The sequence below is a fragment of the Pituophis catenifer genome, unplaced genomic scaffold (genome assembly GCF_029215685.1).
Source record: "Pituophis catenifer annectens isolate HBS135680 unplaced genomic scaffold, rPitCat1.0.hap2 SCAF_548, whole genome shotgun sequence".
In the NCBI taxonomy this organism is placed as follows: domain Eukaryota; kingdom Metazoa; phylum Chordata; class Lepidosauria; order Squamata; family Colubridae; genus Pituophis; species Pituophis catenifer.
In genome coordinates, this window is record NW_027257428.1 from 6684 (window position 1) to 21658 (window position 14975).

Genomic DNA, 14975 nt, shown 5'->3' on the forward strand with positions numbered 1-14975 from the left:
TCGTTTTCCTTCCGCTCTCGCTCCCTTCCTCCCTCCCTCCTTCTCCTGCTCTCCTTTCTCCCTCCCTGCCTATTTAATTCTTTCCCCCATGTAAGTCCCCTCCCATAGCAACTCGAAATCTTCCGTATTCCAAGGTCATTAAAACCAAAAAAGGGCCTGTAGACTTTGATTGCCATTGCCCCTCGAGTAATGAAAGCTTTCACCCAGCACTTGTAGTAAGCCTAGAGAAGGCAATTATCAATGTGATTTGTAACCCTATTGTATATGCATCCTCCTCCTCTGCTAATAATAAAAGCAATCCTGAATAGTTGTGGCACAATCAACACCCAGTTTTATCCCAAAGCACGTATCTCACTGTGCAAACTATGATCACTTATCTAAAGATTCAAAATACTGTTCAATATACTTATTTCAAAGTCAATAAATTGTTCCCTCCACAATGCCCATATAGAGGTACATGCAGTGGTATCCATACTACTAATAAAACAGATAATTAGAAATCAGATTTTTTTGGTGGGGGGAAGAGAGGCATGGGATCTCATATTATTTATCATATTCTTTACAGGCACCCCACCAGATAGAAATGATCTCTTCTTGTGCAAATTCTACCCTTCCTCAAAAAATATAGAAGCCACAGAGTCAATGAGGGACCGTGGACAATGAGACCTGCGGCATATAAATGTGATGAATAAACATAGATCTCTGGACTTAATTTTTTTTTTTTGCCCCAACAGCAATGTCTCTCTTATTGACCATCTCTGCAAATATCAAAGCCCTCCTGATTTATATTCTCCTAGCTTCGCTCCTTTGCACAAATAATGTCTTTTCACAGGCTTGAAACCTCACATCCTGCCTGCTGGACTCACGCCCCCATCAGGCACTGAATATCGAATTATTGTGGTCTGCTGCCAAAGCCAGCCTTTCCAAACAAAATCCCATCCAAACGCTGTCTTAAAAAAGATCTATTTATCTGTCCAAATTTATATGCTGCCCTTCTCATTGTCCCCAGAAAGGATCTGGGGGGGGGGGGGGAATCTGTAGAGAAAATGATAAATACTATGCCATCCCATGCCTCCCTCCCTCCCACCCCCAAAAAAGCTGATTTTTAATTATCTGGCTTATAGTAGCATGCCTCCAGCCACTTTTGAGAAACTATCCAAATTCTGCCCTTTAAAAATAATCCAAATATGATCAAAACTACTATTTGACAAACTATCCAACTGCGATTTTTTTTTTAAAAAAAAAGGATAAAAATCCTATTTAAAAACTGATCGAGAAATGCAAAGAAGAGTAAATAGATAAAATGCGTTCCAAAAACATTTAGTTCTTTAATGGAAACAAGCATTTAAAAATTATTAATATTAATGCAACAGCCAGAGGGTTCTTGGGAGGGACTCGATAAGTGGATTTAAGAAAAGGAAAAAAAAAAAAGGAAAAAAAAGCCAAATCTAAAAATCTGGCTGGTTGTGCCATGAACCACAATATTTTATTTTTTCAAAAAAAAATATTTATATATTTATTTGGAGAATAAATGGCCGCCCACCCACTTTGCAGGGACTCTTAGGGAGGCTTAAATCATCCAATCGGATTTTTTTTTTTAAAGGGAATTTGGAAATTCAAGATGCCCAAATTATATGCAGAGGAGAAGTGGAGGACGAGGGGGGGGGGAGAAAAAAAGACGCCCCAAAATGAAGGAGGAAGGATGCCCGGTCACCCCAAAAAGGACGCTTCGCGCAGGCGTTGCTCTCACCTCCGCGGTGGGAGATGTGCCGGCACCGGAACCGGTGGCGTTTGCGCCGGTGGAGCAAACCGGGGAATTTCAACAGCAGAGCCGAGGTGAGGAGATAGCCGGCCAGCGTAGAGAGGAGGTAGAAAAGGGTCGACATGGCCGCGCCGAGAGCGAGCGACCCACCGTCCGACCGCGACGGCTCTCCCAGCCTTTCTGAGCCGGCAACCCGAAGGAGACTCGACACCACGCGGCGCCCCGCCCACTCCGTCCGCCGCCGCCACCAATGGCGGAGGGGCAGGAGGGAGCGCGAGCGCACCCGCGAAGCCGATTGGCCGGCGAGAGGGACGCTGGTGGTGGTGGTGGTGGGGGTGGCGGCCGCGGCGGCCTGCAGTCTGAAAGAAAGAAGACAGAGAGAAAAGAGAGGTGGGCGCGTCACGTATCGGATGACGTCAGAGCGCTCGGCCAAGCGGAGAGCGGAAGTAACGGTTGCTGAGCGGCGGACGCGATGGGGGACTGCCCTTCCCTCCCGCCATTAAAAAAAAAAATGCTCGTTGCTATTGTTGTTGTTGCTATTCATTCCCAGTGGGAAATGGTGGAAAACTGGCCCAGGGGACCCAGTGCATGAACTCAGAAATAATACTATGTTATTATTTGCAGTAAAAAGGTTCCGTTTCCAAGCGGGAAATGGTGCCTTGAGAAGGTTGGATGCATCTAATGCTCTTTCCAAGTCCTTTAGTATTATAATAATAACAACAACAACAACAACAACAGCAGCAGCAGCAGCAGCAGCAGCAGCAGTAGAGAAAGAAGTGGAGAAGATAACAATACAAAAACCTGCAGGTCGAAATAGAATGACTGTGGCAAAAGAAAACAAATGTAGTTCCAATAATCACAGCCACTTGGGTGCGGTCCCTAGACTGAAGCACCACTTGTACACAGTTGGCATTGACAAAAATCACCGTTAGTCAATTGCAAAAGGCAGCAATTGCCTGCAACACCTTCTGTCCTGTAGGAAGTTGGCAACCACTCCTTTCCTAGAACAATGAAATATTACCACCTTTAAAGTGCTCCATGGCATAGGACCTAGTTATCTCCGAGACCGCCTTCTGCCACCGACGACCTCCCACCGACCCATTTGCTCCCACAGAGAGGGCCTCCTCGGGGTGCCATCAGCCAAGCAATGCAGGCTGGTGACCCCCAGGGGGAGGGCCTTCTCTGTGGGGGCACCTATCCTCTGGAATCAGCTGCCCCCAGAAATAAGGAGAATCCAAGACCTCCGTGCCTTCCGCCGTTCCCTTAAAACTTTCCTTTTCCAACAAGCTGGGCTGGCCTAACAATGCCTTTTAAATGATTTTAAATTTGTATGTTTCTTAAATTTTTGGCCAAATTGAGATATTTCCTTTTAATTTGTTCTTAATGTTTATATAATGTCTTTTTATCTGGCTGTACACCGCCCTGAGTTCCCAGGAAAAAGGGCGGTATATAAATTCGAAGTAAAATAAAAATAAAAAATAAATTTTAGGAAATATTAAAAAGGCAGAATATTATGTTTCCCTGGATGAGAAATGGAGAAGCATGTTTTAAAGACCAAGCAGCTCCCATCTTCCTGCCCCCACCCTTTGTCAAGGGGCCAGAGGCAGAAACTCAATCTTTGTCAATGGACCATCATCTGCAACACAATAGGACCCATCTAGCAACAGAAACTCACCACATGGCACCTGGGAAGATTACATCAGCCAGCAAGGCTAGCTAAGACCCCCACCCCCTGGGAGTCTGATAACCAATCAGGATATTCTTTCTGGGCCCCGGGAAGTTCAAAGCCAGAGAGGGTATAAAACCCGGGGACTCACTGTGTCTCGCCCCTTTTCTGTTCAGGAACTCAAACCATGTGATCCTGTCCACCATTAAACCATCTTTCCAAGCAGTCTCCATGTTTCCAGTGTCTTTTTCCCCACTTGGAGCAGAACCCAGAAGGATATTTCTTCCAACACCTAAACTGAAGCACCACTTGTACACCGTTGGCATTGACAAAAATCAGCTTTAGTCAATTGCAAAAGCAATTGCTTGGAACACCTTCTATCCTGCAAGGATAACTTTTAACACCATCAAAGAACATAATCTGGCTATCCCAAATCCTTGGGAAGCCCTCGAGAGATGGATAAAAATGCCAAATCCAGTCTACATATCAGGCGGACGGTGCGATGGACCATAACGTTTCTAATTGTAGAATTTGATTATTTACTTTATGATTTGATGATGTGGAATAGCTTCCCTTCAGAACTTGTGGGTGCTCCAACACTGGAGGTTTGTAAGAAGAGATTGGAGAGCCATTTGTCTGAAATGGAATAGGACAGTGATCGCTAACCTTTTTGCCGTTGCGTGCCAAAAGAGAGGGGAATGCAGGGCAGTCATGCGTGTGTGTGCCCACACCCATAATTCATTGCACCCCGTGCATGTGACCCCACCTGCGCTCCCCCCACTTTTGGCACACAATGGCATGGTAGGCCTGTTTTTCACCCTCCCCAGGCGCCAGAGGCTTTTTTGGAGCCTAGGGAGGGGGAAAACAGCCTTCTCCACCCCCCCCGGAAGCCGGAAAAGACCCGTTTCCGGGCTTCCGGTAGGACCGGAAGGCCTGAAAATCAGCTGGCCAGCTCATGCATGCACGCTGGAGCTGAGCTAGGGCAACGCTCACATGCCACCTGTGGCACTCGTGCCAAAGGTTCACCATCACAGGTATAGGATCACTTGCTTGAGCTGACAACTTGAAGACCTCCAAAGCAGTGGTGAAATCCAATTTTTTTTACTACCGGTTCTGTGGGCGTAGCTTGGTGGGCGTGGTGTTGCTTGGTGGGCGTGGCTTGGTGGCCGTAGCAGGGGAAGCATACTGCAAAATCCCCATTCCCTCCCCACTCCTGGGGGAAGGATATTGCAAAATCTCCATTCCCGCCCACTCTGGGGCTAGCCTGAGGTATTTGCCGGTTCTCCGAACTACTCAAAATTTCTGCTACCGGTTCTCCAAAACCTGTCAGAACCTGCTGGATTTCACCCCTGCTCCAAGGCCCTTTTCCAACTCTGTTATTCTGTATTTTCATTAGTACTCCTTGCAGAATCATGCTTTGCGAGAAGGATGGCATATAAATACGGATAAATAAATAAAAACTATGAGGTAAAAATAGCACACTTAATACTCAAGCTGCAACCGAAAGTACTTTACAGATTTTCAGACTTTACCCTACCAAGGTCAACATGTCTGGTCTGGCAGGAAAAGTTCATCCGTACAATCTATATTATTAATCTCTTGGTTAAGGGTTAGGGCTTAGTCGTCTTCACAATCATGTTTCAGAGGGTTAGGGTTAGAGTTAATCTCAAGTTACAACCATATTGGAACCTGCCCATCATAGACGTAATTTGTGACGGGTCTTAAAAGTGTCTGTGACTAACCTGATTTTACAATCTAACCTGTTCTGTTCTGTGGACGGAATATCTGAAATGGCCACTGTATAAATATTATGGGATAGTTTGAAATACATCATATACCATACACGCGGTGGCTCAGTGGCTAAGACGCTGAGCTTGTTTATCGAAAGGTCGGCAGTTCAGCAGTTCGAATCCCTAGTGCTGCGTAATGGGGTGAGCTCCCGTGACTTGTCCCAGCTTCTGCCAACCTAGCAGTTCGAAAGCAGGTAAAAAATGCAAGTACAAAAATAGGGACCGCCTTTGGTGGGAGGGTAACAGCGTTCTGTGCGCCTTTGATGTTGAGTCATGCCGGCCGCATGACCACGGAGACGTCTTTGGACAGCACTGGCTCTTCAGCTTTGAAACAGAGATGAGCACCGCCCCCTAGAGTCGGGAACGACAAACACATATGTGCCCTAGAATCCTAAATGACTCTGGTGAATGAGCACACATATTTGGAGATTTTTTTTTCCCAACACTGATTAGTTGTGCTTGGCAGTACAGGTAGTCCTCGACTTACAACAGCTTATTTAATGACCATTCAAAGTTACAACAGCACTGAACCAATTTGCTTATGACCGTTTTTCAAAGTTACAACCTTTGCAGCATCCCCATCATCATGTGATCAAAATTCAGATGCTTGGCAACCGGTTTATATCTATGATGGTTGCTGTGTTCCTGAGGTAACTTCATCACCTTTTGTGATCTTTTGACAAGCAAAATCAATGGGGAAATCAGATTCAGTTAACAACTGTGTTACTAGCTTAACTGCAGTGATTCACTTAACAACTGTGGCAAGAAAGGTCATAAAACAGGGCAACACTCACTTTACAAATGTTTCACTTAGCAATATAAATTTTGGACTCAGTAGAGTTCGTAATTTGAGGACTATCTGTACATCAATATGCCCCAGGACTAAGAATTCCTTCTAAATCTTTTATATAATCGTTATGGAAAATTGTGGAATGCCAAATTTATTTATTTTATTTTATTTTAATTTAATTTGTATACCGCCCTTCTCCCAAAAGGGACTCAGGGTGGTGAACAGCCAAAATTAAAATACATACAATACAAAAGTTAGGATAATGAAAAGAGATTAAATCAATTGGCCTCCCAATTTAAAACCTCAAGTCTATAAAATTTAAAAATCCCATTAAAAACCATTTAGGCTAGGCCGGCTTGCTGGAATAAGTAAGTCTTCAGGGCCTTACGGAAGGTACGGAGGTTCGGGATCAGTCGTATTCCAGGAGGCAGCTCATTCCACAGGGCGGGTGCCCCCACAGAGAAGGCTCTCCCCCTGAGGGCCGCCAGCTGACATTGCTTGACCGACGGCACCCTGAGGAGGCCCTCTCTGTGGGAGCGTACTGGCCGGTGGGAGGTAATCGGTAGCAGCAGGCGGTCTCGTAGGTACCCTGGCCCTAAGCCATGGAGCGCTTTAAAGATGAGAACCAACACCTTAAAGCGCACCCGGAAGACCACCGGGAGCCAGTGCAGCTCGCGCAGGAGAGGTGTTACATGGGAGCGCCATGTCGCCCCCATAATCACCCGCGCGGCCGCATTCTGGACCAGTTGGAGCCTCCGGGTGCTCCTCAAGGAGAGCCCCAAATGGCACTTCTATTCAAGAAAGCTATTATTATTATTATTATTATTATTATTATTATTATTATTATTATTATTTTATTTCTATACCGCCCTTCTCCTGTGGGACTCAGGGCGGTGTACAGCCAAGATAAAACATTGCATATAAAATTTAAAAACAATTTAAAAAACAATTAAATAATTTCGGCCCAAGATATTAAAAACAACCCAATTAAAACCAAATTCAATTAAAACTGAGAGAATGGGATCAAGCCAGCCCAGCTAGATGGAATAGGTGTGTTTTCAGGGCCCGACGAAAAGTCTGGAGGTCTGATATCATGCGTATCTCAGGGGGTAGGTCATTCCAGAGGGCAGGTGCTGCCACAGAGAAGGCTCTCCCCCTGGGGGTCGCCAGCCGACACTGTCTGGCCGACGGCACCCTGAGGAGGCCCTCTCTGTGCGAGCGAACTGGTCGGTGGGAGGCTATTGGCGGCAGAAGGCGGTCTCGCAGATAACCCGGCCCTAAGCCATGGAGCGCTTTAAAGGTGGTCACCAACACCTTGAAGCGCACCCGGAAGACCACAGGAAGCCAGTGCAGCTCGCGCAGGAGAGGTGTCATATGTGAGCGCCCCGTCGCTCCCATAATCCCCCGCGTGGCTGCATCAGTCTTATCAGTCTCTGAGGTGCTTTTTTGTTTTTCAAGAGGCAACTGGACTTTGTTTTCCTTTGAAGACGTTTCGCTTCTCATCCAAGAAGCTTCTTCAGCTCTGACAGGATGGTGGGGAATGGAAGGATTTATATTCTTTGCAGAAGAGAGTTGTTGAGGCCACTTTGAGGTTTGTCTGTGTCCCTCAGGGTCACCTGAGTAGTGCAAATGGGTGTGGAGCCTTCTTGGAACTGCTGAAAGGACTGTGTTGTAGACTGGAGATAGATGGGGTCGTATCTCTCGGCCTCTGTTGAGAGAAGGCATTCAACTGTCCAAGAAGGCTCCACACCCATTTGCACCACTCAGGTGACCCTGAGGACACAGATAAACCTCCAAGAGGCCTCAAAGACTCTCTAAAAGGATGCAAATGACCAGCTGTCTGCAAGAAATATAAATCCTTCCATTCCCCACCATCCAGTCAGAGCTGAAGAAGCTTCTTGGATGATAAGCAAATCATCTTTAAAAAAAACAAAACAAACCCAAGAAAGTCCAGTTGCCTTGTTGTGGCCCTTCAGTGGCCTGTGCGGATTGTAGCTGATTCTGACAGCGAGGAGGCTGGTGTGGTGCTGCGTCAGCAGCCTGTGCAGCTGGCACTCGAGTCAGACAATGAGGAGGCTGGAGAAGATGTGGTGCCAGAGGCGGGGATTCAGCCAGGGCCTTCAGAACCTCCTTTAAGTGAAGAGGACAAAGAGGAGGAGCCTCTTCTCGACGCACAGGCGCGCAGAGCGGCCAAAAGGCAGGAGTGGCTCCTCAGGAGGAGGTCTCCTCGAGAGTAAGGCTTGGGGCTAATTGGCCACTCCCCTAGCCTATTTAAGGAGGAACGCCGACTGAAGCAATTTGTAGGGAACAACTTTAGTTCACTCTCCTTCACGTCTGGATTCTCTGCAAATTGCTTCTGGGCTTTCTGCCAACCTTAGTAAGATTGTGATTACTTTATCTTTGGTTTCCTGTAGGCTGTTAAGAAAGTTAAATTAAGAGCCTTTGTTTTGAAAAAGACTGAGTTATTTTAGTAAATTAAGTTTTGTACAAACTTTGTGTGTGCTGTGTTCTTTGGGATCCGTAGCTGGGGCAGAACATGCCTCTTGAAAAAAGCACCTCTGGGACAACCATGACCTGGATGACTGAGAATCGCCACAGACATTGAATATCAGTGTTTCTCAGCCGTGGCAACTTGAGGACCTGTGGACTTCAACTCCCAGAATTCCCTAGCTATCGAGTTTCGTTTGGCAATAATGGGGAACAGTTGTGATGAACAATGGAGAAACAAATGCTTTATTATAATTTCTTTTCTTCCTTCATTACGATCAAAAGAGCTTGGCAAGCCACAACTTCACTGCGCTGTACTGCTGACATACCCACGATTATAATATCCCGACTTGGCACTTAACACATCATATCAATACTGAAACATTTTTTTCCCCCTGTACGGCGGCTCTGCCCAATTAAACCAGTGATTGCTGCAAGCACACCAGCTATATGCAATCAAAATCCATCATTTCAGTTCCGGCTGGGTGAAGAGGCAAGAAATTATATAATTTTTCAAAAAATAATAATAATAATAGTAAACCCAAGAATTGCAGAACCAGTTCAGATCACAGAGTCTATTGTATAACGGCCTTTAGGATCCCTCGAAGAACCTTGTAATTCATCAATTGCTGGTTCTCCTTCGGTGGGAAACATGCACCGCGTTCCGTCACGTAGGCGTAAGGAAAGCGAAGGACCCACAGCCCATCAGGGGGCAGAGTTATCTCTTGCTTCTCTGGGTAAAATATAGGGCAAGGAGGAGGCCCTGGCTGTACCTGGATGAGAGGAGAAAGAAGCAACTTTAATTTTCGGTTTTGCATTTACATTAATTTAGTACCTAGAATCCTGCATCCAGTTTTGGTCAGCACACTATAAAAAAAGATGTTGAGACTCTAGAAAAAGTGCAGAGAAGAGCAACCAAGATGATGAGGGGACTGGAGGCTAAAACATACGATGAACGGTTGCAGGAACTGGGCCTGGCTAGTCTAGTGAAGAGAAGGACCAGGGGAGACAGGAGAGCATCTTCCAATACTTGAGGGGCTGCCACAGAGAGTAGGGGGTCAAGCTATTTTCCAAGGCACCTCTGAAGGCCAGACAAGGAATAATGAATGGAAACTGACCAAGGAGAGATTGAACCTAGAAATAAGGAGAAATTTTCTGACAGTGAGAACAATCAACCCATGGAACAGAAGTTGCCTTCGGAAGTTGTGGGAGCTTCATCACTGGAAGCTTTCAAGAAGAGATTGGGCTGCCGTTGGTCAGAAATGGTGTAGGGTCTCCTACTTGGGCGGGGGGTTGGACTAGGTGACCTACAAGGTTCCTTTGAACTCTGTTAATCTGTACCTAGTTACATTTATGGCAGTGTTTTGGGCCAATCACCAGGAGACTGTGAGTTCTAGTCCTTAGGCATGAAAGCCAACTGGATAACTTTGGGCTAATCACCAGGAGATGGTGAGTTCTAGTCCCACCTTAGGCATGGAAGCCAATTAGGTGACTTTGGGCCAGACAGCCTCTCTTAGCCCAACCCACCTCACAGAATTGTTACAGGTAAAAGAGCCGCGGTGGCGCAGTGGTTAGATTGCAGTACTGCAGGCTACTGCTGCTGACTGCCGGCTGTCTCCAATTTGACAGTTCAAATCTCACCAGGCTCAAGGTTGACTCAGCCTTCCATCCTTCCGAGGTGGGTAAAATGAGGACCCAAATTGTTGCGGGCAAGAGGCTGACTCTGTAAACCGCTTAGAGAGGGCTGTAAAAGCACTGTAAAGCGGTATATAAATCTACTTGCTATTGATATTGCTATGGGTAAAATAGGAGGAGGAAGATGTGTCGGGTATGTTGGCCGCCTTCGGTTAGTTGCAGAAATAATTTATTTATTATTTATTTATTTTATTAAATTTGTATACCGCCCTACTCCTGAAGGACTCAGGGCGGTGAACAGCCATAGAATAAAACATATAAATACAAAATTTAAAATAGAATAAAACAAATTAAATAATTTGGCTGAATTTTAAAACCCCAATAATTTAAAACCAAATTTAAAATTTCCATTTAAAAAGGGGAAAAAACTTAGGTCAGGCCAGCTTGATGAAATAAGAATGTCTTGAGAGCGCGACGGAAGGTGCGCAGATCCGGGATCCTCCGTATCTCTGGGGGGAGCTCGTTCCAGATAGTAGGTGCCCCCACAGAGAAGGCTCTCCCCCTGGGGGCCGCCAGTCGACATTGTTTGGCCGACGGCACCCAGAGGAGCCCCTCTCTATGGGAGCGTACTGGTCAGTGGGAGGCTATTGGTGGCAGCAGGCGGTCCCGTAAATAACCAGGTCCTAAGCCATGGAGCGCTCTAAAGGTGATAACCAAAACCTTGAAGCGCACTCGGAAGACCACCGGGAGCCAGTGCAGCTCGCGCAGGAGATAATAAAGATGGGATACAAATAAGTAAATTAAATTTAAAATGATAGAAAGATGAAGAATTCATTTAGAACCTACTCAACGCTCAATGGTAATGCCCCTCCTCTTACCTGGGGGGTGAGTATTATTTGCAGGGGAGCATCAGGGACCACCACAAAGAGCCTGATCAGCTGAGCATAGTGCGGCTTAAGCCCCCTCCCTGGGTTGGACGATAGGATGTAAAGGGGCATGTCGGAATTGAGAGCTTTGACGGCCGATTCCTTAGGTCCTCCACCCATCACTTTCATGATCTTTTCTGGTCCCGAACACATGAACCTTCGGCCTCGGGCATCTTCGTATTCGTAACCCACAAAAGCCCGAGCCACGTCGTCCCGCCGCCTTCCTCGGCCCATCACCACCGCACTCCGTTTTCCCGGAATGGCCTTGTTAGGGGCCGGCCAAGAATTGGTATCCAAATCGCCCTCTTCATCCATCCGCGTCCGGATGACAATGTCCCAGGGCATTAAGTAGTTGGTGCCTAGAATGAAACCTTGTTGATCCAAGCCGGCGTGGAAATTGTAGGCTTTGGCAGGGCCGAGCTTCACCAGAGACCAGCTGGAGAAGGTGGGGAGAAGACCTTTGGGGCAATTGGAGTGAAGCATCCCCGGTAGATATTCCACCGTGGAAGGCTGGCGATCCACCAAGCTTGCTCTCTTTTCCCCTTTCGCTTCGGACGCTGCCCCATGAGCTTCTGTGTTGTTGCCTCCACCCTGTGGATCCGCAGGGTAGGTCCCTAAACTATCTGTGGATTGATCCAGACTGAGAGCTAAGCTGAGACTGGTGCTGTCCCCCTGAGTTTGGGGCTCCTTTTCCTTCAGCTTCTCAGATTCCCCTTCGGGAGGGCTGGGGGAGGTCTCATTCTTGGCTGGGGCTGGATCTGGCGTACTGGGCTGAAACACGGGGAAGTTGATATGCTCCAATTTCCCGCAACATTTCTCTTCCAGCAGCTGTTAACGGGAAGGAAAAGAGAGTGGTAGCATGAAGGATGAGGTTCAAAGGACCCCTCCCCCACCCTGGAAGCCTTCAAACATTAGGGCTGCTCTTGCATCCCACCTGGAAGGGGCCACCCAAACGGCAATTAACACAATTTGCTCCCCAGCGTCACCCCATGTGACTTCTCCAGCAAACAGATTTAAGGAGACAATAATGGTACATGTGGTCCTCGGCTTATGACCACAATTGGGTCCAGAATTTATGATGCTTAGCAAGACGGTGGCTAAATGAGTCACATCAATCACCAGGAGACGGTGAGTTCTAGTCTCAGTTTAGGCATGAAAGCCGGCTGGGTGAGTTTGGCCCAATCACCAGGAGACGGTGAGTTCTAGTCTCAGTTTAGGCATGAAAGTCTACTGGGTGAGTTTGGCCCAATCACCAGGAGACGGTGAGTTCTAGTCTTGCTTTAGGCACATAAACCAGCTTATTGACTCTGGGCCAATCATCAGATGGTAAGTTCTAGTCCTATTGTAGGCACGAAAGTACCTAAGATAATTGGTGCAAAGGCTGGGTGATTTTACACCAATTATCAGGAGATGGTGAGTTCTAATGCTGCCAGCTGCGTGATTTTGGGCCAGCTCCTATCTCTCAGCCCAACACACTTCACAGGGTTGTTGTTTTGGGAAAAAGAAGGTGTATTGGATACATTCAATGCCTTGTTTTATTTGTAAAAATAATAAAGGCAGGATACAAATAAATAAATTAAAAAATAAATAAAAAGGAGAAGGGTATTGGTGGGATGCTTGACAGGTTAAATCCAACTGAGCCTTGGTGGCGCAGTGGACTAAAGTGCTGTTAAGTAGTACTTAGCTGCCAGCTGCCTGCAATTACTGCGAGTTCAAATCTCACCAGGCTCAAGGTTGACTCAGCCTTCGATCCTTCCGAGGTAGGTAAAATGACGACCCGGATTGTGGGGGCAATAAGCTGACTTTGTATACAATAGAACACCGCTTAGGGGGGCCCAAAAGCCCTACTAAGCAGGTATATACAAAAGTATGAAGGCAATTGCTTAAAAGCATTGTAAGCTGCCCTATGTCTCCGGAGAAGACTCCGGCATATAAATCGAACCAATAAACAAACAAACAAACAAACAAACAAACAAACAAACTGTGATAACAGTAAATATGGCTTAAGTTGTGTGAATATGACCTTGAGCTTCGGGTGTCTATGAAACTATGAGTCTTCTTACATATACTTTACATTTCAAAACTGAAGTCCATTGGCCAGTTACGGATCTCTTATTTTTTTGGAGAGAAAGGGATTACCTGATAGAAATCGTAATTTGCAGCTTTGATGTCAAAGGGATCCTCCCGGGGTGCTTGTTTCCTCCCGCAGTTGCAGGCACCGGTTGATCGAGCCCGGCTGTTATGATATAAGACGGGAGGATTCCGATCCGGTTCTGTTTTTTCCCCTACATAGAAAGTGGCAGAAAGAATAAACATCCATCAATTTCATTCCTTTGCAACAGTTTGGCTGGAGGCTTTTGCTTCTTGGGGCGAACAATGAAATGTTAGCATTTTTGTGTGATGATGTACCTTTTCCGGACAAAATACTGACAAATTTCCATTTTTCAACAGCCACAAAGCTACAAAAGTGCGATTTTTCAGCTTCTAATGAAATTGGTGGTTTACCACAGCCCAGTCCATAAAACAAAAGAGAATTTCCTGGATACGATCAGCCCTTTTTACATTTTGCAGAATTTCTCTCACTACATGACTACGAATCAGATGGCTGATCACAGTATGATTCCTGAATATTAGATTATTGGAGCAAATTTGGTCTACTGGTTTGGGCACTAGGCTAGAAACCAGGAGACTGTGAGTTCTAGTCCCGCCTTAGGCATGAAAGCCAGCTGGGTGACTTTGGGCCAATCACCAGGAGACTGTGAGTTCTAGTCCCACCTTAGGCATGAAAGCTGGCTGGGTGACTTTGGGCCAATCACCAGGAGACTGTGAGTTCTAGTCCCGCCTTAGGCATGAAAGCTGGCTGGGTGACTTTGGGCCAATCACCAGGAGACCGTAAGTTCTAGTCCTGCCTTAGGCACAAAAGACAGCTGGGTGACTTTGGGCCTGTCACACTCTCTCTCAGCCCGACCACCTCATAGGATTGTTGTTGGAAAAGCAGGACGAGGGAGGAATATTAGGCTTGTTCACTGCCTTGAGTTATTTATAAAAATAATACAGGTAGTTCCTCAACTTACGACCACAATTGAGCCACATTTTTTGTTGCTAAGTGAAACATTTGTTAAGTGAATTTTGCTCCATTTTACGATCTTTCTTGCCACAGTTGTTAAGTGAATCCCTGCCGTTGATAAGTCAGTAACACGGTTGTTTTTTTTTTTTTTAATTTGATTTATATGCCGCCCTTCTCCGGAGACTCAGGGCGGCTTACAATGTGCTCAGCAATAGCCTTCATCCTTTTGTATATTTATACAAAGTCAGCTTATTGCCCCCACAAACTGGGTCCTCATTTCACCTACCTTAGAAAGGATGAAAGGCTGAGTCAACCTTGAGCCTTGGCGAGATTCGAACCCTGCAGTAATTGCAGGCAGCTGGTCTTAAGCAGCTTAATAACAGGGTGCCTCAAACCCTTGTACTACCAAGGCTCTTTTTTGTTAAAGTTGTTAAGTGAATCGGGCTTTCCCATTGGCTTTGCTTGTCGGAAGGTCGCAAAAAGAGGATCATGTGATTCCGGGACACAGCAATGGTCATAACTATGAGCCAATTGCCAAGCATCTGAATTTTGATCACATGACCATGGGGATGCTACAAAAGTTGTAACTGAGAAAAATGGCCATAAATCACTTTTTTCAGTGCCCTTGTAACTTTGGTCTCTAAATGAGCTGTTGTAACTCGAGGACTACCTGTAAAGGCGGGATAAAAATATCTAAATAAATAAAAAAGTATTTATGCTTTTTTACATAATAATTATTAAAACGTTACGTTAATGGGGAATAAAATTTGGGAATAATAAATTCCCCTTTCCTGTCAACTATCTGTCACATCAATATTGTATTGCAGTCTGAAAAATAAAGAGGACTAGAAA

At 46.0% G+C, this 14975-nt stretch overlaps 1 protein-coding gene across 1 annotated transcript; it reads right to left on the reverse strand.

The window, feature by feature from the left end:
* Positions 1–8764: 8764 nt before the first annotated feature.
* On the reverse strand, positions 8765–13341 carry LOC139327024 (nonsense-mediated mRNA decay factor SMG8-like; the record flags this gene model as incomplete). Its single annotated transcript, XM_070956706.1, has 3 exons — positions 8765–9268; positions 11009–11884; positions 13196–13341. Coding segments are annotated over 3 exons (1220 nt in total), but the record flags the coding sequence as incomplete, so codon positions are not given.
* Between the last annotated feature and the right edge of the window lie 1634 nt (positions 13342–14975).